The 24,329-nt window shown below is 44.2% G+C and overlaps 1 protein-coding gene across 1 annotated transcript in view; it reads right to left on the minus strand.

Annotated features, from left to right (window-relative positions):
• Positions 1-2,177: 2,177 nt before the first annotated feature.
• The window catches only part of LOC120846643, a 31,038-nt gene continuing 8,886 nt past the window's right edge, over positions 2,178-24,329 (minus strand). Inside the window, exons 4-6 of the mRNA XM_040218477.1 lie at positions 6,541-6,627; positions 5,586-5,657; positions 2,178-2,380 (exon numbers count right to left, since the gene is read on the minus strand). Coding sequence (XP_040074411.1) covers positions 2,178-2,380; positions 5,586-5,657; positions 6,541-6,627 — 362 coding nt within the window. The remainder of the gene's footprint in view (positions 2,381-5,585; positions 5,658-6,540; positions 6,628-24,329) is intronic.

Here is a 24,329-nt window from a genome sequence, read left to right on the forward strand (position 1 = left end):
GAGTTCAGTATTTGTGAAGTAAAAAAACAATTTCCAAATGCCGAATTCGAAGTTCCCGCGCGATCGGCGCCGGTGCCTTGACGTCAAAAATCGCGGAGACCTGAGAGTCGACTTTCTTTCACCCCTCCCTGCTGTTGCCATGGCGACCCAAAGCGAGGAGGAAAGGAGTGAGCGGCGTTACGGCGGACCGGTTTTGAGCGGTGTCGCCTGTTTTCCGTTGGAGGATACAAATCCAGGAGACGGCACCACAACGAACTCCCGATTTTTGGTATTTCAAAAAGAAGGGCCGTAGTGCGTTCGCAATTGCGTTAAAAAACATGTTTTACGATTGCCGTAATTAAATGTTATAGAGATGTCGCCTACAAAGCTTCTAAATTTCCTGATTTTTGACGTCACCGATCAAAGGAAGCGAGGAGGCGAGAGGCGGGAAAATCAAACGCCAAAAATAAAAAGGCGCGCGCGCGCGCGGGAAAATTATTTTTCGCGATGCGGTTTTTTTTGCGTGTCTATGACTGCAACTTGCATCGTTTTAGACAATAAAAATAAATACGACCTTTGGGGTGTCAGTGCCCCTTTAAGCTGAGACTGCATGCAGCCAATACCATAGTCACGAGAGCTCGAGGCTGCTGCTTTGAAGCGTTCTTCCGCAGAACGACCGCTAACGCTAGAAATGCATGTCTCAAAGCCAGGAGCGCCAGTTAGCTCGCACTTGTAGCTTTGACTGCAGTCTCAGTTTAAGGATGAAGGGAATGTAGTTACCAACACGACGGTACTTTAGAAATGGCGTCCGTTGTTGCTGGCTTCAAGCTCTTCGTTCGCGTGTGCGTGTTTTCAGGTGAGGCTTCGTTGCCATGGTTAACGTTGCCAACAGCATTTAAGGACCTATACTGTGCCGAATGAGACGGCTGTGTGTGGAGTTGAGGTGGATGCTTCAGTTTTTGGGGGCGAAGCTCCTTAGGGGCTAGCCATGTCCGTATGTCCGTCCGATGTCCGGCGTCGGGGGCTCGTGCTCCTGCTCGTGAGCTCATGCGCTCACGTGCTCACGAGCACGTGACCACGTGCTCCCGTGCTCGTGTAGGGCAAAAGAAACATAAACAACCGCATATCCATGTGGTGAATTATTTTTAGTGGGGCGAAGCTCTGGTGGTGCTTGTCTGCGTAGACGGTGAGCCGCAGCATGCCGAGCCTTTCGTTCGTTTTAATCCATGTCAGAAAGAGAATGTGTGGTATTGAAAGTGGTTATATACGCATTTGAGCATTTGATCGCAGCGTGATATGGATGAAAACGAACGAAAGACTCGGCATGCTGCGGCTCAGCGTCTACGCAGGCAAGCACCACCAGAGCTTCGCCTCAATCAACATCATTCAACACGTGGAGATGCGTTTTTTTTGCCGTGCTTTTTAATCGGTGGAAAGTGAACAATAGGGAATATTCACTGGACGCCATATTTGTGGGTGCTGTTTAGGGCGTATGCTCAGAACGAACTCACATCAATAGGCTGCTAAGCCTGGCACTTTTCATGGTACGGAATGCACGTTGCAAAAGAACTGTGAAAGCTCGCAGTCAGCACGCGCTCAACATTCGCGCACACAGCTATGGCCGACAGTGAATACTCCCTATAGTTCTTAGAAAAGAAGACTTCACGCAGATGGCCTTAGTTTCTCCAGCGCCTAAACTCCTACCAGCTTTACACGAAAGACATGTTTTTAGTTCAGGAACCCGACCTTTCTCTTTGCATACCACATAGAGATAAATCGCCGATGTACTACCGCCCCTTTAACTTTAGCACTTCGTTAAGCGCTGTTTTCGTGATACTATTTTCTTAAAAATGACTATGTGTCTACTTTCCTACAAAACACTCGAAGAGCCAATCTTTCTAATCTATGAAGTCAGCTCAGCAAATGATGAGGCGGATTATTTGTTTGGACCTCAAAATTAAGTCTGCGCTTTTGCATTGCGCTTTGCATTGCGTAATGCAACAACGCAGACTTCATTTTTGGATCTAAACGGATGTTCCCCATCATCATTCGCTGAGCTGATTTTGTACATCGCAGAGATTGGCTCATTGAGTGTTTAGCGGATAAGTAGACGCGTAGTCATTTTTTAGAGTGTTTTGGGACACTTCTTGTAACACTGATTCAAAACAAAATGAAATGCAGCATTTGAAGGTCAGTTTTTATTCATCTTTTGAATAAGAGTTAGTTATGTTAATGGGTAATTTTTCGACTTGATCACAAATTGGCTTGTCGTAGAGAAATATTTTGGTTTCACCGCAAAACTGTTTGTAGTATTTGGTGCAGTTCTCGCTTAGAGAAGTTTCGTTTAGATTTTCATGCCTCACCCACATTTCGCAGGCTGTTTCGCAGGGTCCTTGTTTACCTGAAAAATCATTGAGAAAGAGTATATTTGTAATAAATACTAAAATATAGCCAAGGGTTAAAAAAATAAGAGACCTTCCTAATCATTTCTTACCCATGTCTATTATGAATGAGACCTAACACACGCATGAATTCCCGTCATTTCTGGACGGTTATTTTATATCCTGTGGAATGCACATACAAATAAAACACTAACCAATCAATTTTGAAGTGTTCAGGATTGTTTGCAGTTAACTTTCTTCGCTAATGGCACACTCACATTACAGATTTTGTTTCAAAGCCATCGAAATAAAATTATGTTAAATTACCCTGTTATCAAATTTTAGTGTTTTCTAACAATAATGAGCGAGAGACAAACAAAACAGAAGAGGCTATTGTATTAGATTATAAATAAATTGATTAGCATTTTAAGACTCAGAATGGTGGCATCCTTTGATGAAAACTACAAGAAAATGTAGACAGAGCGATAAAGGCAGCCGGGATTACCTGAGGTACGCAACATAGTGTCAAGGATATTGGCTTTGTTTTAAGCATTTGCAACTGAAAGGAGGCACGAGGAACGACTTCGATTTTCTCATATTCTAAGTTTACTTCAATTTTCTTAGTTCTATCATGCAATGCATGGCTGTGTATGGGCGACATCTACGGCCGCTGCAGTCTGTTTTCAAGGAACCATGCCAAGAGTCTAAACCGCTCTCTACTATCGTTATGTATACACTCACGCCTTCCTTCTTGATAAGTCCAGTGGTTTATGTTTGCAAGGTGCGTACATTTTTATAGCATTCCAAATAGTTTATTTTAAATGTATCTTTTTTAAACAAGTTATTTCACACTAGTTAATTTGTATTTTCTTGTAGCTGAGTTTCTGTGAGCCTTCTTCGAAGTGAACGACGTATTTTGACAAAATGCGCCGCGAAGCAAGGACAGAGTAAGTAAGACAACACGAAGCGCTACTTTCAACTGAATGTTTGTTGAAACAACACACTATTTATACACCCAATCGAACTTCTGAAGCAAGAATTCAGATTCCTTGTCTGTGCATCTCATCCCCCTGCAGTATAATGTTAAATGACTCGAACATCTCTCTCGAGATTTCACTTCTGAGCTTTCCCAAACATTTTCTTTTTTCCATATCCGGGGCGCAGGGGTATCTATCGCAATGAATAGTTAAATTGCCCGAGGAGGAATTTCTTGCTGATAGTGCGTGCTCTCTTCCGCTTCCATTAACGCATCTGCCCGTTTGGCCCACGAACCCTTTCCCGCACGTCATTGGAATTTCGTACACGACCGAAGATGCGCATTCCACGAATTTTCTAGAGTGTTTCTGCAAACGCAACCTCCGTCTTGTTTGTGTTTAATTTTATGGCACTGGCTGGACAGCTTTTTCGGGGAAGAAAACACAACCGGAAAATCAAAGTGTGCCGCCACTTTTTTTAGGTTGTGTGAGACCTTGTGGATATAGGCTATAACAGCAGGTCTCAGCCTCCTCCTGGGATCCTGTGCTTCCTATTCTTTCTTTTTAATCTTGGAAACAAGTGTTTCAGCTACCTCTTGAAGAAAACGATCAGGGTGACCCGACGACTTTAGGCGTTCTACCTGGTTGATAAAACTACATTTCATGGCGTGCTGGCACGACTTGTCAATAACCAGCTTAGAGTTTGCTGAATTAAAGGGCAAGACAGTTTTCTTTGAGTGTTGTCTGTACTCCCAGCACATGTGCTCTTCTTGAAAATCTAAACTTAAATCTAGGAACTGAAGCTTTCCTGAAGCCATTGTTTCACGAGTAAATGTTAGTCCACGCGAATTCAAACTGAAACTCCCCAGCACTCTTTAAATGAGGTTGTCATCCAACACAGTGGGCTGCGGTACCAGCACCAGGAAGTCATCCACGTATCTTAGTATCTTAACATCCCCCTTTTCTTTTAGACTGGTGAACACTTCCTGACCAAATCGCGCCAAAAAAATGTCGCACAGTACGGGGGCGACTCGTGACCTAATACAGATCCGATGCTTTTGAACATACAAGTCAATTTCAAAAGACACAATGGTAGAATCCAGGTAACTTGTGAGCAGTTCTATAAATGAGTCCACACTAAGCCCGCTGGAGTTCCTAAACGCGATCTCGTCGTTACGCTCTATGCACTGCCTTAAACACAGGGAACAATTCGTCGTGCCCTATGCAATAGAACAAGTCCTCTGCAGCGATGGAGAACCCGCCCGAATAGAAAACATCTGCAGACAAGCACTGGATGGCCGCCTCTTAATTACGAATCAAAAACGGATCGTTTTGACTGTCCCTGTCTTGCGGCGCATTTTGTCAAAAGAAGTCATGTACGAACTGGCCCATCTGTCACCATTGCTGAACGACGTGTTTGTAGGTCATTTTCTGTATCTACTGCTTCGTGACGCTTCATATAAGTTTGTGATTTTCAAAGGATATTAATATTTCAAGGAACGCATAAACGAATGTATTTTAATTCAAACCCTTTAAAAGAAAGCGACGTGTGCGTGGGTTACCGTCTTTGTTATTGGCATGTAAACCAACACACACACGAAAAAAATACATTGCCTTGTGAATTGTTGTACAATTCAAGGCAGACGAATTACAAGAACAAATGTGTTTCTCTTGGCATCGGTTTCATAAGTACAACGGATATATCTATGTTTGCGTCAATTGACTGTGTTAAAAATGGGCATGCATTTCATTCGTTCATGACAAGCTTCCATGGTGGCCAAATTTAACAAACCATTAGGAAATTTCATTTCAAATCATGCAAATAAAAGAACCCATGTGTAAACATTTTCAAAAAGATTAAAAATGTTTATATATATATATATAAACATTTTTAATTTTTATACATATATATATATATATATATATATATCTTTATATATATATATATATATATATATATATACACTGGACAAATTTTTCACTACCACAAAATTGAAAACTATTTTGTCTTATATTCTGAGTTCCAGTGTTTTTTACATCCGAAGGACCGATGGCGGATTTTTGTTTTTGGGTCAGTGTCACAGGTCACATACTTAGGAGCTTCACAAGGGTCGGATACCCTCTGCACAACACAAAAACTTTTTTGCTTAAACTGCCTTCAATTCACATGTTTTCTCATAGCGTTTTTGTATTGCACAGTGACGTTGAAGGCAAGTTCCATGAATAGATAAATAAGATATCCCCACTTTACCAGTAGTGGCCGTTATTTTCTCAGTTCCATCCTCCTGATTTGGGGTCTCCTCTTTGCACTGGTTTTTGGCAGCTTAAATAAAAAAGTAGAGCAATTTAGTAAAAAAACATTATACTAGAATTTACAAAATCGCTCGCTTCAAAAACAAAAATAAAATATTTTAGCTTGAATGCTCCGCGTTTCCTTCAGATAAGCAATAAAAATCAACATTTTTCCTAAGAAAATAGGTTCAAAGCAAATTTAATGTAACGCAAAGAGGAAATCGAAACACCCTTGTTTAAAGGAGGGACAGAGCTTTCATTTACTTCGTGTCTGCTTTTTGTCCTAGATTTTTTTTTTTTTAAATTTACGTTTAAATACGCTCTTTAGATGGTTAATATCACGAAACAGTCTGTTGTACGGTCTTAGTAAACCAACGCCGGAAATTTTGTATGTTCAACAATAAAAATATTTTCTCTCTGTCTTTCTCGCTCTCTTTCTTTTTTTTTCGTTCTAATGACTCGGAATTAACTGAGAGGACAGATTTTCGCTTTTTATAGTGTTAGAGGCAAAAATAAAATTAGTTAGATGTTTAGGCAGCGTTCTGTAGATGATAAAATTTACCAGCGCTGTACGCCTGGGGTCTTAAACGTGCATCACACAGACGTGATGCACGACCGCACGCCAGTGCAATGAGCAATCTTGGTCGATGAGCCCAAGATTGGTCGAGAGATGGCGTCACCTACCCACTAAGAAAATATTTACTGACTCACTGAAGGGTAGGCATATAAAAGTGTGACCGGTGACGACGGCGAGGTAGCTGTGCTCCTGTTTTCGAACAAGCTGCTATAATGTGGGAGTGTTTCTTAATTTTACAACAACAATAAACAGAAAGATGTAATGAATTAAGTAGACTAGATTGAATGATCATTAATTCTTACGAAATATATGCTCGGTTCGGATATCGAGTGCTTACCATGGTTCCAATGATTCATCAACACAACGGCACACTTTGCATTAGTGTATGCAAAAGGATAGCAAGTTGTATTCGTAAAGATCCCACCTGAAAGGATACAAGGCGGCAGTTCGAAATCAGGGTGGAATCTGTTTACCTGTTTGAGAGGTGAACCAGGCTGAGAGCATTCGATAATAAACGCCAAGCTGCAATATGTTAAGAAGTTGAACTACACTCTCAGAAGTTCCTACACGCATACTAAACTGCGATGCATGTAAAACACCAATCAATAGCTTTGTCTTTTATTCACTGTCAGTGAGGATCCTGAGTAGGACCACAACCCAATAGCATGCACTCAAGTCTTTGTCTCGCACCTGAGTATCCCGTCAAACATTTTGCACTTAGATGGGCCTCGGAAATGTAATTTCGAAAGCAATGAGTAATGCTGTTAAGATGATTGCCTTGAAAGAATTCATTACATTTCTAAATTGCCAGCCAATAAAAGTAATTAATTATATTACTAATTACACAAAAAAGTACTTTCGATTCAAGTAATTTCATTTACAGTAAGGCCATTACCCCCCTCTCTGGATCCGTTTATTTTCTTCAGACGTCGATCTAGCTCACTGCTTTCGGCGTGCCTCAAAGCGGCGTCATTTTCGCGCCAAGTCCTTGCCAATTCTTCCTAAATTGAATTGGTGTATCATGCAGCAGTTCTTCCCTAAATTTAGCGGTTTTTGCACTAAATTTAGACAAAAACTGCCCCTACTAATTTCAGCAGGGCAGTGAGTTAGTGTACAGCTATATACAACAGTTCAGGTTTACTTCCTGAATTTAGCGGGGAAATTAAATTGGAGCATGACCCAACAGAAATGAAAGGTTCCCGTTATATTTAGCAGGCGTGAAACGCTTTCGTCAAATTTAGAAGCTGAGCCGTGACAGACGGGCGCGCAGGGCATCACGCTTTGGTTGTCGTAGGTATACAAGTGAAAGAAAAAAGTGAAAGCCGTTTACAACTCCCTGCAACGCCGAATTAGAGCGCAGCTCTTGAGGAGGAGGAGGAGGGAAGGGTACTGGGGGGGTCAAGTGACCTTGGGTGGGGGTCACGTGACCTAGGGGGGTCACGTGACGATGCCGATGCCGATGACGTCATCAGTAACGATGACGATGCGGTTACCGATGACGTCATCAGTGACGTCACTGATGACGTCATCAGTGATGATGACAATGACGATGCGGTGCCGGTGACGTCATCAATGATGATGACGATGATGATGCGGATGCCGGTGACGTCATCAGTGACGTCACTGATGACGTCATCAGCGATGATGACGATGACGATGCGGATGCCTGTGACATCATCAGTGACGATGACGATGACGATGCGGATGCCGGTGACGTCATCAGTGACGTCACTGATGACGTCATCAATGATGATGACAATGACGATGCGGATGCCGGTGACGTTATCAGTGATGATGACGACTACGATGCGGATGCCGGTGACGCCATCAGTGACGTCACTGATGACGTCATCAGTGATGATGACGCTGACGATGCGGATGCCGGTGACGTCATCAGTGACGTCACTGATGACGTCATTTGGGGTCACGTGACCGCGGGGGTCACGTGACTTGGGGAGCCACGTGACTTTGGGTGTCACGTGACCTTGGGGGTCACGTGACCCTTGGGGAGGGGTCACGTGACCTTGGGGTGACCTTGGGCTCACGTGACCTTGGGATGACCTTGGGGGTCAAGGGACCTTGGGATGACCTTGGTTACGCCGACAGCGACGGCGACGCCGCTCAAGCCGGGAACGGGCCCCTAAGAGCTGCGCTCTAAAAATAGTACGATCTTTTAGAGCGCAGCTCTTAGGGGCCCGTTTCCGGCTTGAGCAGCGTCGGCGTCGCCGTCGGCGTCGGCGTAACCGCGCTGGGCATCATGAGAAATGTCCCATAATGCACCGCGCGAGCCCCCCACCGGGGTCACGTGACCTCGTGGGGGCACGTGACCCCCCGAGGTCACGTGACCCCGGTGCATCATGGGAAATGTCCCATAATGCACTGCGCGAGCCCCCCACTGGGTTCACGTGACCTCGTGGGGGGCACGTGACCCCCCCCCCCGAGGTCACGTGACCCCCCGAAGTCACGTGACTCCCCTGAGGTCACGTGACCCCCGCCGATGTCGCGCGACCCGCCAATGACGTCATCGTCACTGATGACGTCACCGGCATCCACATCGTCATCGTCATCATCACTGATGACGTCATCATCACTGATGACGTCACCGGCATCCACATCGTCATCGTCATCATCACTGATGACGTCACCGGCATCCACATCGTCATCGTCATCATCACTGATGACGTCACCGGCATCCGCATCGTCATCGTCATCATCACTGATGACGTTACCGACATCCGCGTCGTCATCGTCATCATCACTGATGACGTCATCAGTGACGTCACTGATGTCGTCACCGGCATCCACATCGTCATCGTCACTGATGACGTCACCGGCATCCGCATCGTCATCGTCATCATCACTGATGACGTCACCGGCATCCGCATCGTCATCGTCATCATCACTGATGACGTTACCGACATCCGCATCGTCATCGTAATCATCACTGATGACGTCATCAGCGACGTCACTGATGACGCCACCGACATTCGCATCGTCATCGTCATCATCACTGGTGAAGTCATCAGTGACGTCACTAATGACGTCGTCGGTACCCGCATCGTCATCGTCACTGATGACGTCATCAGTGACGTCAGTGATGACATCATCGGCATTGGGGGTCACGTGACCCCCCCTGGTTAGTTTAACCCCCCCCCCCCCCGTGCCCTTCCCTCCTCCTCCTCAAGAGCTGCGCTCTAATTCGGCGTTACAGGGAGTTGTAAGCAGCTTTCACTTTTTTGGATACCTCATTACCATAATTTGTTTCTCAATGAACTTTCAAAATTCCAGTTACTTAGCGCTTTTAGAAAAAAATTCTTGATCGTGGTGTATGAACTGTGATTTCTGAAATTGATTTACGGGCTGTTTAATGTATGATGTGTTGCTTTCTCTCTGAGTTCCACTGTTTCCTTTGTGTGTGTGTGTGTGTGTGTGTGTGTATGCATGCACATGTGAGTACATTTTTTTCAAATGTATAGCTACATAGTATTTCCGGTGGTTGTCAGGAACTGCACAAGGATATCCATGTTCTTTTTCCGGGCTGCACGTTACTTTGCCTTTCTTTCTTTCTGTGCAATAAAAATTTGATATTATAAAAGTTACAGTTATATTGAATTTGTCAAGGGGCAGGATAGTAGCGGCTGCTTCTCGGATCATGCAATCTCACGTTTGTATTTTGAGCCTGATGGCTGTATTTTTACTTATAAACGGTCCCCTCTGGCAAGCGTTTCGAAAACAGCCATGGGAGAGCACGTGACATTCGGCGCAATCGTGACGTAGATTGTCTCGGGATGAGTGAATGTGCGGTGGCACTGACGTCAACAGGATGTCCTACCAGTTCCAGCCAGCCACCGGAGTGGCCGAAGCACGGCAGCGATAGCGCCACCGCAACTGATCTCAAAGCCTCTTTTGTGCGAATTTCGACTGACTGGTTAATCCTCTATAACAGAGGTGGCCAAGCTGCGTTTTGCGAGGCGCATGCCGCTCTTCGAGTGTTTAAGTGCGGCTCGCTGCTCCCCCCCCCCCCCCACACACACACACACACGCTCACCCGCCTACCCACCGGTCACACGATCACTTCCCCAAGAAGAGAAATGGAACGCGTTTTAAATTGAGAGACAGGTTGCAGCCTGGTAGTCTTCTGCTACTGCGACCTTATACGTACAGTTGGACAGCTTCTGACTCGGATAGATTGAAAGTGATTCGGGTTTTGTTTATTACTCTAAGCAAAAGTCAACACCCCCCCCCCCCCCTTTTTCCGTTGCTCTTGTAACCTTCGTGGTTTTGTTTGTGACTCCTAGGCCGGGTCAGCCTGGCCACTTCAGCTCTATAATCTTGTAGACGGACTATAGGACACACAAGAGAGAGTCCCGGTGAAAAGGGGAGTTCCTCCTTCACCTCTTCTCACATGGTGGCCGTAGGCGAGACAGGCATTGTCACTACTTGTAAAGGTTCCTTGACGGGCATTACAAACGAGACTTTAAAGGCGTCCACTAGGTGCTCATTGCTAATCGTTCATTCCGTTTTAAATCTCCGTTTCGTGACTTTTTTTAAAAAGAGTTTGGTGTACGTGATGTGATACTGCTCCGTTGAACAGGAATAGGCCAAGAAAGAAGCGACGAAATTTCGTTGTGGTATCCAGCTCGTGCCGCAGAAAATTCGGCGCTGTCATATTTGGCGGAAAATTTATCACCCTAAAGTTGGCGGAATAATTTTCTACTAAAATTAGCGGAAAATCCTTTCGCCAAATTTAGTGGGTCGATTGGGTGATGACGTCACAGCCACTTTAACGTCCCACGCGGCTGTGGCGTTATGACCCTATCGACCCGCTGAATTAGCGGGAAAATTTTCCGCTAGACTTGGCGCAAGACGTTTCCTCTAAATTTAGTGGAAATTTGTCCCGCCAAATTTAGGGGAAACTATTCCCTTCAAATATAGCGGAAACTTTTTCCCGCCAAGTTTAGCGAAAATTTTGTGGGAAAATTTAGCGAGTAGATATGGTCATGATGTAGCACCCACGTGTGACGTCATTCGTGTGACGTCAGGCCATGGGACCTTAAGTGGTATTTCTAACCCCCCAACGCTCACGTGTAACGTCACATGACGTCACGGTGGCGTCACGTGTTTGTGTGACGTCACGTGACACGTGATTCTACACAGACAAGTGACGCTACCGACTATGCCACGCACACACGCTTGCAAGGCTTGGGAGCGAGCGTGGGATTATATGAGAAGGCTTTGCGAACGGGGCCCGATAACGCTATCGCGTTCCAGGTTAACTGAAAAGAAAAAAAAATATGTTTTTTTTCAACGGCCTAATTGGGACAAGCATTTCACAACACCAATCTTCCGCGAAAGAAAAAAAATAATTTAGCAATTATTATGTTACAGGACTAATTTAGTCGGTGCCTATTTAACCTCCGTTCTTTCGCTTTGCGCGCCCGGAGAAGTACGCCCCGTTCCTCGCTCTTGGATTGACTTGACTGCGGAGTCTAAGGGTTGAACGATGCACGCAGCGTATCGATTCCCGGTGCGGCTTGTGTGCGTACTGCAACCTTTCGTAGCTTACAGTGGCTTCCTTTTACATCCCCTACGGTGGGTGTACCCCCCCCCCCCCCCCCCCCACACACGATTTGTTTTAGATGCGGAGCATCTCTTGCTCGGGCTATGTCCCGCGGCGTCGTAGTCCGCACTCACACTACGCATGCGCAACTCTCCTCGCTGCGCGTGCATTCTCTCTCTCTCCAACAGCTGCGCGAAGTGCACGCAGCTACCAGCTGCGTCCCTCTCTGCAACAGCTGCGCGTGCGTTCTCTCTCTCTTCAACAGCTGCGCGAAGTGCACGCAGCTACCAGCTGCGTGCACTTCGCGTGCGTTCGCTTCTACTCACACCGCGCGCGCAGGCGCAACTCTCCTCCTCTAGTTTCCTCTCCTTCAAGTTTGAATATAAGCAGCGGTAGCGCGCTGCGCGCGTTCAAGGGGAGGAAGTGGCCGAGTGGACTAACGCGTCTCAGCTCGGAGCGTGGAGCGTGGAGCGAAAGCTTAAGCTGGGAACCTCCTGGGTTCGAGTCCCCGCCACCCCTGCCCGTTTCGATGTGGATGAGTTTCGTACCGGCACGCGTTCGTGTGATGACTACTGCGTGATGCACGTTAAAAACCCCAGGTTAGCGGTTGTACTGCACTGGATAAATTTCTCATCTACAGCTAAGAGACCGATTACCCGTTGAGGCGCATCTCCATCAAGGCTGTATAAAACATAAAGAGCAAACCAATTTCTGCGCGCGTTCAGTTCATTGCTGTTGACTCCACTTCACTCCGTTTTTCCGATGAAGTGTAATGGAACGATGCTCCGCATCGCCCCATGGTTCCCCTCGGGAAGATGGTGTAATTTTTTTCTGAAGGCACTCCCTTAATTCGGAGCGACTCCTCTATTCTTAATGCCCCCCTTTCACCCCCCCTAAAAATTAGACCCCCCCCCCCTCCTTCTAATTTCAATTCGTGGGGACTCCCCTGGTAGCTTCTGTGTTCTGTGCGAACTGCGCGCAAAATGGACCCTGAATTGAAGCGTCAGCTTCTTGGCCGCTGCGAGCAACTTTGTCTTCGGTCATACGAAGATACGCCGCGGGGGACGGCTGTCATCAATGAAGACGGTGCACAACCTGAGCCTCACGAGCCTCGCACACAACGTCAGTGCTTGGAGGCATTGAAAAATAATATTAGTGTCTTGAGACACTCAAGAAGAGCAACATAATTCTAAGAGATCGGGGGAAACAAGCATGAGCGATAAGTTCATTGCATGCACAGTGCCAAAGGCGCTCATGTTGGCCGAGGAACGCTTTCACGACGATGGTTCTCCATAACGACCTTGGTGCGACTGGTTGTAACGACCCTTTCGAAGCTTCGAAGCTTTCAAAGTCTCCAAAATGGCGATCACCATGACAAGCGGCGTCGATGAGCCAATCACTTTGTTAGTTTATGTTGTCTCTCTGCTGGTATTTGTTTGAGTCTGGATAGCAGGTGGGAGGGCAATCGTGCTACTTTCCCAGATCCAGTGACTTTGGGTACACTGGGCCAAGAACGCCATCTTGGCGGATGCTTCCGTTGTGTTTACATCACCCCAGGACGTGTTTCGTGGAGTGGTGAGATGGTCGTGGGTGAAATACACCTGCCTTTCTTCATCACCCAACAAGATATTATATTTTTTATGCTCGCAGTAAGGACGGGAGGAGAGACTGAGGGATATTATTAATTATTATAAGTGAGAGTGGATTATTCCCTTGAAAATTTCTTTGTGTGGGTTTCGGTAATGCGCTTGCAGCCACCGCGTATATGAAAGATAAGTGAGTGTTCGTAACTACGCGAGTTGAAAGGCTTGCGGTTGCATCATCCTGCCATTCTAGATATATTCCCGATCAATTGCGAGTTTATATAGCACGCAGTGCACAGTTGTGGGCGATCCGGTGAGGACGGTCCCACCGATTTGATAGTGCTGCGCTTGCAAGTCCTCTCACTGACAAAGTCGCTATTGTAACTTAGAACTTAAGACGGTAGGGCGATTGAAAGAAAGACTTGGGAGTAAGAAGCAGACGGAACGCTGGAGAGGAAAGGGGAAACCTGCTTCTCTCTCCAGCGTTCTGTCTGCTTCCTCCTCCCCGGCCTTCCTTTTCGTCGCCCTACCTTCTTTGTAACAGACTATATCCGTTTGCAGACAACACTCGAACCAAGCAGGCTTCATGTCTAGAAGCAGTTTTGGAAAGCACTGTGCCTTTCCGTTCGCTTGAATGGCGCTAGTCTGTCTAGACATCTTATGTAAAAGCAAAATTTGACTATTTTGCAATTCTCCTTGGACTCTTTTACAGTTCTGCCAGAGACTCTAACAGTGGCGCACACATAGATTAAGCACCTACTTTAAAACCTGTTGCACGAAATTAATTTTAGTTTATTGTTTAATTAGTCATATTCATAGCTGAATAATTTTCCGACGCCTTCTGTAACGCAGCTGCTAAAAAACCAATCCTCAGAAACCAATCGTTACACGTATTCATACAAAAATGTAATGATAACGTCTCTTTGAATTGTACTTAGAAGTTTGAGCGCAGTCATTATTCAGCTGTATTAATTTGCCAGACACGCACGCGAGGCCCCAGCTTTACTTATCGCCCGCGTTAACTGGTAAAGCCTTCACACAAATAAAGCTGTGTTAAAAAAAAAAAAGTCGCACACTTTTCAAAAATGACAACAGAAACTCTTTTTCCGGCTCACTTGCAAATCACCGCGTTAAACGCGGAGAATGGGCAATCACCACCTCGTGGCTAATTTGTAGTCTGTACATAACGGCAAGAGAAGACAAATGCAGTTTCTTCACTAATTCGGGACACCAGACCACTCTGCATCTGACTTTACACAACAAAACGCGAACGTAAATGCGATTAGTATTGCGACATTGAAACGTGCGCTGACTGGCTTGAGCGACGCAGTATCCTTCAAGATGGCGTCGGGGGCTGGTTGCTCTTCCGTGCGACAGATGGCGCTCTTTTATCTAAAGGGCCCATACTTCGTTTCACCTTTACGTCCAGACAGCTGACGGTACGAGCTGATGGGACCAATCAATAAAGCGTCAAAAGCACATCATGGTGATCGTCGCGTTTTTGCACTTGTCTATCATCGCTGAACCAATCATGAACAGAAAAGGCCTAGTGACTTGCACTTTTGACGCTGATTGATTGGTCCCATTAGCTCGTAGCATCAGCTGCGCCTGGACTTGGGCAGAAAGAAAGTATAAAAACTACCGCTTATGTGGCATTTATGCCACGTCCGAATGTACTACGATATTAAAATTATTACATTTATATCATGTATAGAGGGTATCTATTTTTGGATTCTCTTATCGTTGTTAAAAGTTCGTCAATTCTAAAGTAATGCAATATAATCACGTAAGTTATACTGCCAAGGGGACATTATATATGGGTTAGTCTCTACAATAAGTTGACTATTTAACCAAATTTTGCTAAGTAGTTTTGATTAGCGAAAATAAACATAATGTTTGAATTAGAAACTTGCTGAGCGTCATTCAAAACCACAAAATCAGCAAATAGCAGAAAGAACGCGAATGATAATTTTGTCCTGCGCGTCCATCAAGCCAAATCCTCATAAATCAAAGCATACTGAGTAGCGTTGTCTCAAAGTGGGGTACGTTGAGCCGTTTTTACGAATTCGTTATTCTCTTGGAATCTGGGCACGCGCGCCTCACCAGGGAACTTTTTGAGCACACCCTAGTTCCTAACAAGAGGTAGAGTACAAAATGTAGAGCCCTCGAGCCCATCCTGGCATTATGGTAAATGCTCAAACATTTACTTTTTCAGACAACCTTCTATAAATGGGGATGGTTCGGTTGTTTTTCGTCCATCTTTTGAAATTTGAGCAAACGCGCTTCGCCTGTGAACTTTTTTAGAACAACGCAGTTTCCAGCTAATGCTGGACTATAAAATGTAGAGACCTCGAGCCCATCCTGGTATTATGAAAAATATTAAAAAGAAATATTACTTTCTGAGACAACCGGTCTCAACATGGGGATGGTTCAGCTTTTTTATACGCTTTTGTTCATATTTTGAAATTTGGGCGCGCGCGCCTCGCCTTTTTGAGCACAACGCAGTTTCCAGCTAAAACAGAATACAAAACTTACAGTACTCGAGCCCATCCTGATATGATGGAAAATTCTTTAAAATTAGTCCTTTTCGAGAAAACGGGTCTCAGAGTGTTGGTGGTTAGGCTGTTTTTGCGCATTGTTAATTTTTTTGAAAATTGGGCAACCGTGCCCCGCAAGGGAATTTTTTGAGCACAAAGCAGTTAAGAAGAAAAAGCGGAATATAAAATGTAAAGCCCTCAAGCCCATCCTGATACTATGGGAAATATTTAAAAATGAGTCTTTTATGTGAAATCCGGTCTCAAAGTGGGGATGAATCGGCCGTTTTTACGTATTCGCTCATCTTTTGATATTCTGGCACCCGCGCGTCATCCAGGAACTTTTTAAGCTCCAACGAGATCGAGAGAAAGCTTAACTCGTTACTCAATACAAAAAAAAAAAAAAAAATTAAGGACTCTCGAGTATATGCTGCTGCTACGGAGAATCTTCCAAAATAAGCCATTTTACAGTAAAGCCGTCTATGGCTAGGGTTCCGTGGATTATTCGTGTGTGTGACCATAAACGTGCGTGCAAAATGCCTTTTGTTTTGGGCTTTTGCTTTAGAACAGTTACTGCTGCAGACGCCGGCACATACGGTGCGTAGAACACCGTTCCCTGCATTCTCTTTGATGCTTGGGTAATTTAGCAATAAGTCTATCCAGTAGGTTATCCTACCGAAAAAAACAATACAGCTTTTCGTTATCGGCAAACTGGAGTTCAGGTTTCCAGCAATAAAACCAGTTACATTTCCTGTTCTATCATCCAGTTAGCGTAAATTTACACTGTTCTTTTTTCGGTAGGGTAGTTATGAATAGGCACCATTTTAATTATCCATAGACTCTCAGGTCGATAATAAAGGCTTCCAAAATATTTGCCACTGTGCAAATAGCGTCGGCCATGTCTACGCTCGCACCGCCCTCTCTTTGTCGTCGTTCCAAGCGCTTGCGTAATAGTTTCATTTCCTTCCGCTCTCCCGGGGTGGCGGTTCCGTCGTGCAAGTTTTGTTTCCTTCGGCTCCTCGAGGACGGTCTGTGTCACTGTACCGAACAACTTCGCTGGTCATAAACCTTCACAAAGTGGAATGGCTCATGATGTTTTGGGCAAACTTGTTTCGAAATGGATATGTAAGACTACCTCCAGGCATTCGTTCATGATTTCACAGTCGGGCACACGAGCCTCATCCAGGAACGTTTTGAGGTCGGCAGAGTTCTACACTGGTGATGAAATACAAACCTTATGGCTCTCGACTACAAGCTACTACCATTGTGAATCCTCGAAAGTGAGCCATTTGTGAAAAATATTGTCTCGAAGTGGACACGGTTAAACTGTTTTCAGTCATTCATTCGTCATTTCAAATTTAGGAACCCTCGCCATGTCCGGGACCGTTCTCAGATCGACCGAGTTCTCAACCGTCGCCGAAATATAAAACTTAATGCCGCCGACTACAAGCTGTACTTCAGAATCTTGGGCTTCTACCCTCTGCGAGAAATGGGATATCAAGTCGAATATTTCAATACGCTGTTCTGCTAAATTTTTCATCCTTTTGCTGCTTGTGTGCAGGAAAATTGGATTAATAAATTTGATGTAAACGTTAAGAACGTGATTCAACATTACTTTTGACCAGTGTTTTAACTGACGCGTTACAAGTAACGACGTTACTGGTAACGCGTTAGTTTTTTACTGACGTACTAAAGTACTTTTTAGAGTCCCAAGTAATTAACGAGCAAAGTAATGCCTTTGTTATTTTACAGTATCTCCTATCAAATTACGTCACCCGTTTCTCGTTAGTTCTGATTAAAAATGACCGCATGATTGTTTGAAAGCAATATATTTTTATTCTGTACATCAAGATGCAAAGAAACCCCAATAGAGCTATGTATAGAGGGCGTCATTTTAAACTCCTTCGGAATACACTTTTAGCGTTTCCACGACCGGGTTTAAAAAGCGCGAGATTATCGCTGCGCGGAACCCCTAAGCGTCCTTAGTGCAGTTTTTGTGGAGAAGCTGCTAAAATCACCATCGCCGTACCCTGAATGAGCAGCAGTCTCGCTGGAATGAGACATCCGTTCAAAAGACAACAGCCTGGCGCCGCTCGAAGGATTTGGCCTCAGCGTCCCTATAGGCCTTTTCATTTTAGTAGTTGCCTCACTGGCGGATAGAGAGCGCTGACGCGCTCGGCGCCATTAGGTTGCTTCAATTTGGTTGGTTCCGGTTTCAACGTGAACGCGCCTATGTTGCTGTTTTACGTTGTTTTTGCTCAATTTTGTAATTAGGTTATTTTCCTTGTATCACACAACGAATGAAACAGTTGTTTTGAGCCACTTTGAGGACTGCGAGGTGTTTTTGAGACTAAATTGCGGGCTTTTTTTACCAACTTTTTTGATGTATCTGACTATGGTTGGTTACGAAACGCCTGACTCATGTACAGGGAAGATTACTATCGTCTACGGCCGTACCCGATGACACCAGTTTCCAGAAAAACAAACTAATGAAAAGACTAGCACGCGAATGGTAAGAAGCACATCGACAGCTTGATTAGCAATGCGCTGGATCGGCCAGAACAGATAAGCTCGCGAGTTTACTACTCACTGTTTGGTTTTCGTGGGCACCCAACCTTTAGTGAAATTCGCAGACTAATGACGCAGATAATTGATATTAATAAGTAATATTGTCTCAGACTCTTTTTCTTTTTTTTTTCCAGGAACTACTTGAGAATGTTTTGACAGGCTGAGTAGGACATTTCTGAAATTAGCAACCCTACTAAAGTAAGTACTGATATGCAGCATTTCGCGATATTGGACCTAGGAAACAAATTATTTTTATATCAACATTTTCTTTTTCAAGATGTGATATTGTCACGGGTGGTGACCAATAAACAATAAATGAAGAGGAAGAAATAAACGTTTAATGTGGCGAACTTGTGCCAAAATAAAAGGGTACAAAAGATAATAACAGAGCGTCGCGGGCGTCGAAGTCGGCGTAGCAGCAGAGTCGAACGCTGGGGCGAAACTGACTCCGGCTTGTCACGCGGAGCCGCTTTTGTACACGCGTTGGCTTCTGGAGCATTCGGCGTAGAAGGTTCGACGCGTAGAACCTCCTAAACTCGAATCAGCTAGATGGTTCTCGAATTCACCAAAACATCACATTACAGTGTCAACAAAATGCGTAGCCGCGGCCAGGAATCAAACCCTGGCCCTTTGCGTGGGTGGCAAGTGCGATAACCGTTAGGCTGCGGCCGCGCTGCCTACTTGGCGCGCGGCAATATAAGTGACATGCCCGCTGAATTATATTTGGCATTTGTCTTTCGTAAAATTGGCCAAATAAAATTAAAGGGCACACGAGGAGAAATACCTCGGAAAGTCTGGCTGAATTCTAGCGCTAGGCACCACTTCACGTATCTATATGAACACATATTTGCTTTGTAAATTTTGGCGTCGCCAACCACCAAAAGTAGGCTTCTATTCCCCATCGACAACCCTGGACTCAAATGATTGTTATGCAGACGACTCTTCTTTTTTTCGGCGTCAAATATTGTGGAAACCGGATACTAACAAAAATTAAAACAACGTACGCAGAAAACGAAAAGAATACCGTTACTATTACGCATGCGTCGAATTTAAGCTGCGTTTTGGATGTGCAAATAGAAAGGTCGTTATTTCTTTGTGCACACTATTCTAAAACTTGCTACTGTCAAGTGTCTGTGGCAGTTTCTTACGCAAGAAGTCTCAACCTTTGTGTTAAAATAAATTAAGTAGAGGGCACTGGTTATCTAAATATAATCAATAAATCACTTAAATGACTGTCGAAATGGGAGCGAGCACGGTATGCAATTTCGCAAAGTTCATAAGTAAACCGACCAACTGAATGTTTATGTCGCAAAAAAATATTGGGAACCTCGAACACATGTAGGTGTGATGTTATGAACAAACAAACCTCCTGATGTTGACGTGCTATTACTTCTAGCCTCAGATAAAATACAAGCTAAACGTTCGTTGTCTATTTCCTCCGCGAGTTTCCTCACATAATCTAAAGAAACTGTTTTCGATATATTATGAATACAAATAACGATACTTTCAGGAAATACAGATAGTCTCCTTGCGCTGACTATTTTTACGCCTTCCGATCCTAACTGCGCGATATAAATATACGCGCTTCTTACTGAGAATTTTCCGCCACTATTAGTAAACAAACCTCAGTTGCCATAAGGACCTTTGAACCCTCATAATGTCTTAGTTGTCGAGAAGGCGTGTCGGACTACAGTTTCCGAAGTAACGCAAGAGAGCGCGGTGAAACGCGACGAAAGAGGCGAATACAACGCATCCGCCAAGGCGCGGAGGGGAGAGCGGAGCAGCAAGTTGAAGTAACCTAATGGCTGACGCGTCACGTGATTCCAAGATGGCAGCGCCCATGCCAAGGAGGACACATCCTTCTGTTCAAAACAAATAAATTCTCGTTCTGTCAGCAACAGAAACGAGAAACTCTTTTGGAAGCATTGGCGTTCCCACGCTTTGAACCAAAACAAGTGGCAAGGTTATCGCAGCACTGAACGGCGACTGTCACCAGAAAGACGAATCCCTTCCGCCGTGCTTGCTACGTAGGTGCGGCCTCTCGCTGGAGTACGACTCCTGATCAGAAGGTCGCCTCCCTAGCAGCACGATTCCCCGGCTCATACTTGGCCAGTTCGGTGCAAGCTTGGGACAAGCCGGAGCCAAGTTGGCTCTAGCTCGTGCCAGTCTGGTCCAAGCCCGGGCCGAGCAATTCTGATACTTGGGATCCCACCAAATCCTCTGGGCATCCTTTCTCCCACAGCGCGTCAAAGATTAGACGAAAGGATGCGTCACCACCACAGACGGCACCTTCTTTGTATCGCTGTTACCACTCATTCACACTGGAAGCGGATCCGCGTTCGCAAAACGGTTGCAAACGCGGTTATTTAAAGATTCAGTGCAATTTCACGCGCCCTCGATGAGATCAAGTGCGCAATAGGTACATTTAGATTGATGCAAGACACAATAAAAGGAAAGTCATAATACCCGTGCAAGCACTTGAGCAAAAATATGAGATCACATTATCAACATTTCAAGCGCAAATGCACGAGTTTATATCTGAAAGTTATCGTACAATGTTGCGCACAACAAAATAAGATTAACCGAGAACTCTCCTGCTGTCGCACGCTGTTCAAATAAGAAAGTGGAAACAGTTCTGAATACGGTATGATCCGTCATTCGTTTCCGACGAAATGCAAGTGCGATTGCAGTAACTTTTTGCTAGATAGAGTTCGTACCTATGGGTTATGGCATCGGTGACTTCCACTCATGGTTGCCTTTAGCAAACTATGAGTGGATGTCTCGACACAAAAAAGAAAAAAAAAATGGAAAGAAACAAGTACTGCGTAAATGGTATTTTAATGACACACGAATTCCCACAAAACTTGTCGCCTGCAGCATTGAATATGAAGACCTTAGAGAGCTTATCGCAGATGTTAGTAGTGTTTACTTCCAACCAAAATCAATTTTTTTATGTTACTGAGAGGTGGTACTTGAGAAGCGACTAATTGACTTTAATCCGCCGCCGAAAACCTAAGGACGCTTATGGGCAGTCGCCGTTTTTTGAGCAAAAGTTGTTAATTGTTATTCATAAAAATAGTGTACTATAAACATATTTCCTAAAAATTGATGTACTTGTAACCAAAAAACCTTTTTTATGTTGAAGGTTAGGTAGTGCATGAGAAGCGACTAGTGGTCACGCAATTCACTTCAATGCGCTGCCAATTATTTAACCACGCCTCGGTGCAAGCACCGTATTTTGTGCGAAAGTAGTTTGCTGTCATTCATAAAAACAAGAAAGTGAAGCAGCTAACTTTGACGTGACGGTGATTTGTGAATAAACCACATATCATATATGAGTGGGCCCACGTAAGGAAAACCGCTATGTGACTTGTTTCTAACTTCCAAGTTAAAAAAAAAAATTGTAACTTGGAGCGGCGTTTCACTAAAAACAAAGATTGTCGCAATAGTTGCAAATGTTGAAGGTAGTATCGGCTGATGCCACTGTCATGGAAGTAACCGACCGATGCTACTCTAGCTGAACATTTACTGAAATGAAATAATAGAGCATGATGAAATGATCCTAGAACAGCCATTAATGTCTTTAAAAACGTAAACCGCTTCTCAGCGGCAGATGCAAGCGAGCGTTACAAGTTCAGCACAGTAAATTTACAGTATTGCACTAACGTTGTTTTTTTTTTCTTTTTAGGACAGTATTTCCCAATCGTTAAAAACTGCAGACAACTGATACGCAGCCCATCGCTGGGCTGCGTATCAGTTGTCTGCAGAAGTATATAAAAAGGCGATTGCAGATGCGAAATCAATTTTTTTTTTCAAATACTCTCCCAAATATGTTAATAAATGACCCCAAAAGGTTTTGGAACACTGTCAGCAAGAAAGACACTTTTTCAATTTTACTCAAAACGTCAAGTAGTGATAGTGCCTCTAGTGATGACTGCGCTAATATACTAAATAATGTGTTTATTGAATCATTTTCCAATATTAGTAACATAAGCTACCCTTCAATTGTGTGTGCCGGTTATTTACCAATGGATGCTATTCTTGTTGACCCTATTGGTATAGTTAAGATTATAGATGGGCTGAAATTGTCTTCTTCTTCAGGAGTGGACGGCATTAATTCAAAATTTCTTAAAAGCACCAAGTTATATTCTTCAATTATTCTTGCTAAATTATTCGAACAGTCACTCCAAGAGGGTGACCTACCCTCGGACTGGAAGGTGGGGAAGGTGGTCCCTATTCCAAAAGCTGGTGACAAACATTCTCCTCATAACTATCGTCCCATTTCGTTAACCAGCATCCCATGTAAACTTCTCGAGCACATCATATTTTCCCATCTTGTAAACTTCCTAGAAATGAATAATTTTTTCACCACAGCTCAGCACGGATTTCGTAAATCATTGTCATGTGAAACTCAGCTTCTATCTTTCACTCACGACATTCATTCTCTCATTGACCAAGGCTCCCAGGTGGACTGCATCTTCTTGGATTTTGCAAAAGCTTTTGATAAAGTGTGTCATAAACTATTACTATTGAAACTTGCTAAACTTAACATTGACCCTAACGTTCTTGCATGGATTCATTCTTTTCTTACTAATCGTTCGCAATTTGTAACAGTCAATAATGAAAACTCTCCACTTGCGTCAGTAAACTCTGGTGTTCCCCAGGGGTCTGTTCTAGGTCCCTTACTATTCTTAATTTATATTAACGACCTACCAGTTAATATGTCATCATCCGTCTGTCTCTATGCCGATGATTGCGTAATATACCGTGAAATCCGAAGTAACCAAGACACGCTCACACTTCAGTCTGATATTAACTCTGTGTCTCGTTGGTGTGAGTTGTGGCTAATGAAACTAAACACTAGTAAATGTAAACACATGAGAGTAACCCGTCAGTTTAGTGAGAGTCCTTCTTACTACCTTGATGGCAACTCCTTGGAACAAGTGTCGTCATACAAGTATCTTGGTGTTAACTTAACTTCTAACCTTTCATGGAAACCCCATATAGAATATGTCACTAATCGTACTAACTGCATGCTGGGTTATTTAAAACGGAATTTTTCTTTAGCACCTGTTTCACTTAAATTGGTCCTCTATAAAACATTAATAAGACCTAAGCTTGAGTATGCAGCATCCATCTGGGATCCCGATCATATTACCCTCATCACTGCTTTAGAATCCATTCAAAATAGATCAGCTCGTTTCATTCTATCGAACTATCACCGCACCGCCAGTGTCTCGTCAATGAAGAATAATTTATCTTTACCATCTCTTTCACTTCGCCGTAAAATTTCACGCTTATGCCTTTTTCATAAAATTTATTTTCATAATCCCCTATTACGCGACCATTTCATAACTCCCCCCTATTACATCTCGCCTCGTGTAGATCACCAGCACAAAGTTGGAGTCCCAAGCTCATTAACCAACACATTTCATTCATCTTTTCTACCACGCACAGCTCAAGAATGGAACCACCTTCCCGGTTTAATTGCTGCCATAACAGACTCTAATCTTTTTCGAAGTGCCATAAATAACCATTTTTGCGCTGATTTCTGACCTGTTTGTTCACTTTTTATTTGTTTTAGTATTGCTGAATTGTTATATTTTCCCTGCCTACGCTCTCCCCCTCTGTAATGCCTTCGGGCCCTGAGGGTACAATAAATAAATAAATAAATAAACTGTCAGGTTATCGTTTCCTATCGGGATCGGGTGCGTGCCTCTTTTAAAACCTTGTCGAATCTGTTTAAGTGCCCGGGTGTATCAAGACGGCGCTGCCTTCGAGCAAACTATACACCGTCCTGAGAGCATTTAGCGGAAGGGTCTTATGTTTGGAGATCGTGCACATAACCCAGCACCCTCGCGCGGCTGGGGGCCATCACATC

This window comes from Ixodes scapularis, unplaced genomic scaffold (assembly GCF_016920785.2).
Source record: "Ixodes scapularis isolate PalLabHiFi unplaced genomic scaffold, ASM1692078v2 PGA_scaffold3__209_contigs__length_174095766, whole genome shotgun sequence".
Lineage (NCBI taxonomy): Eukaryota > Metazoa > Arthropoda > Arachnida > Ixodida > Ixodidae > Ixodes > Ixodes scapularis.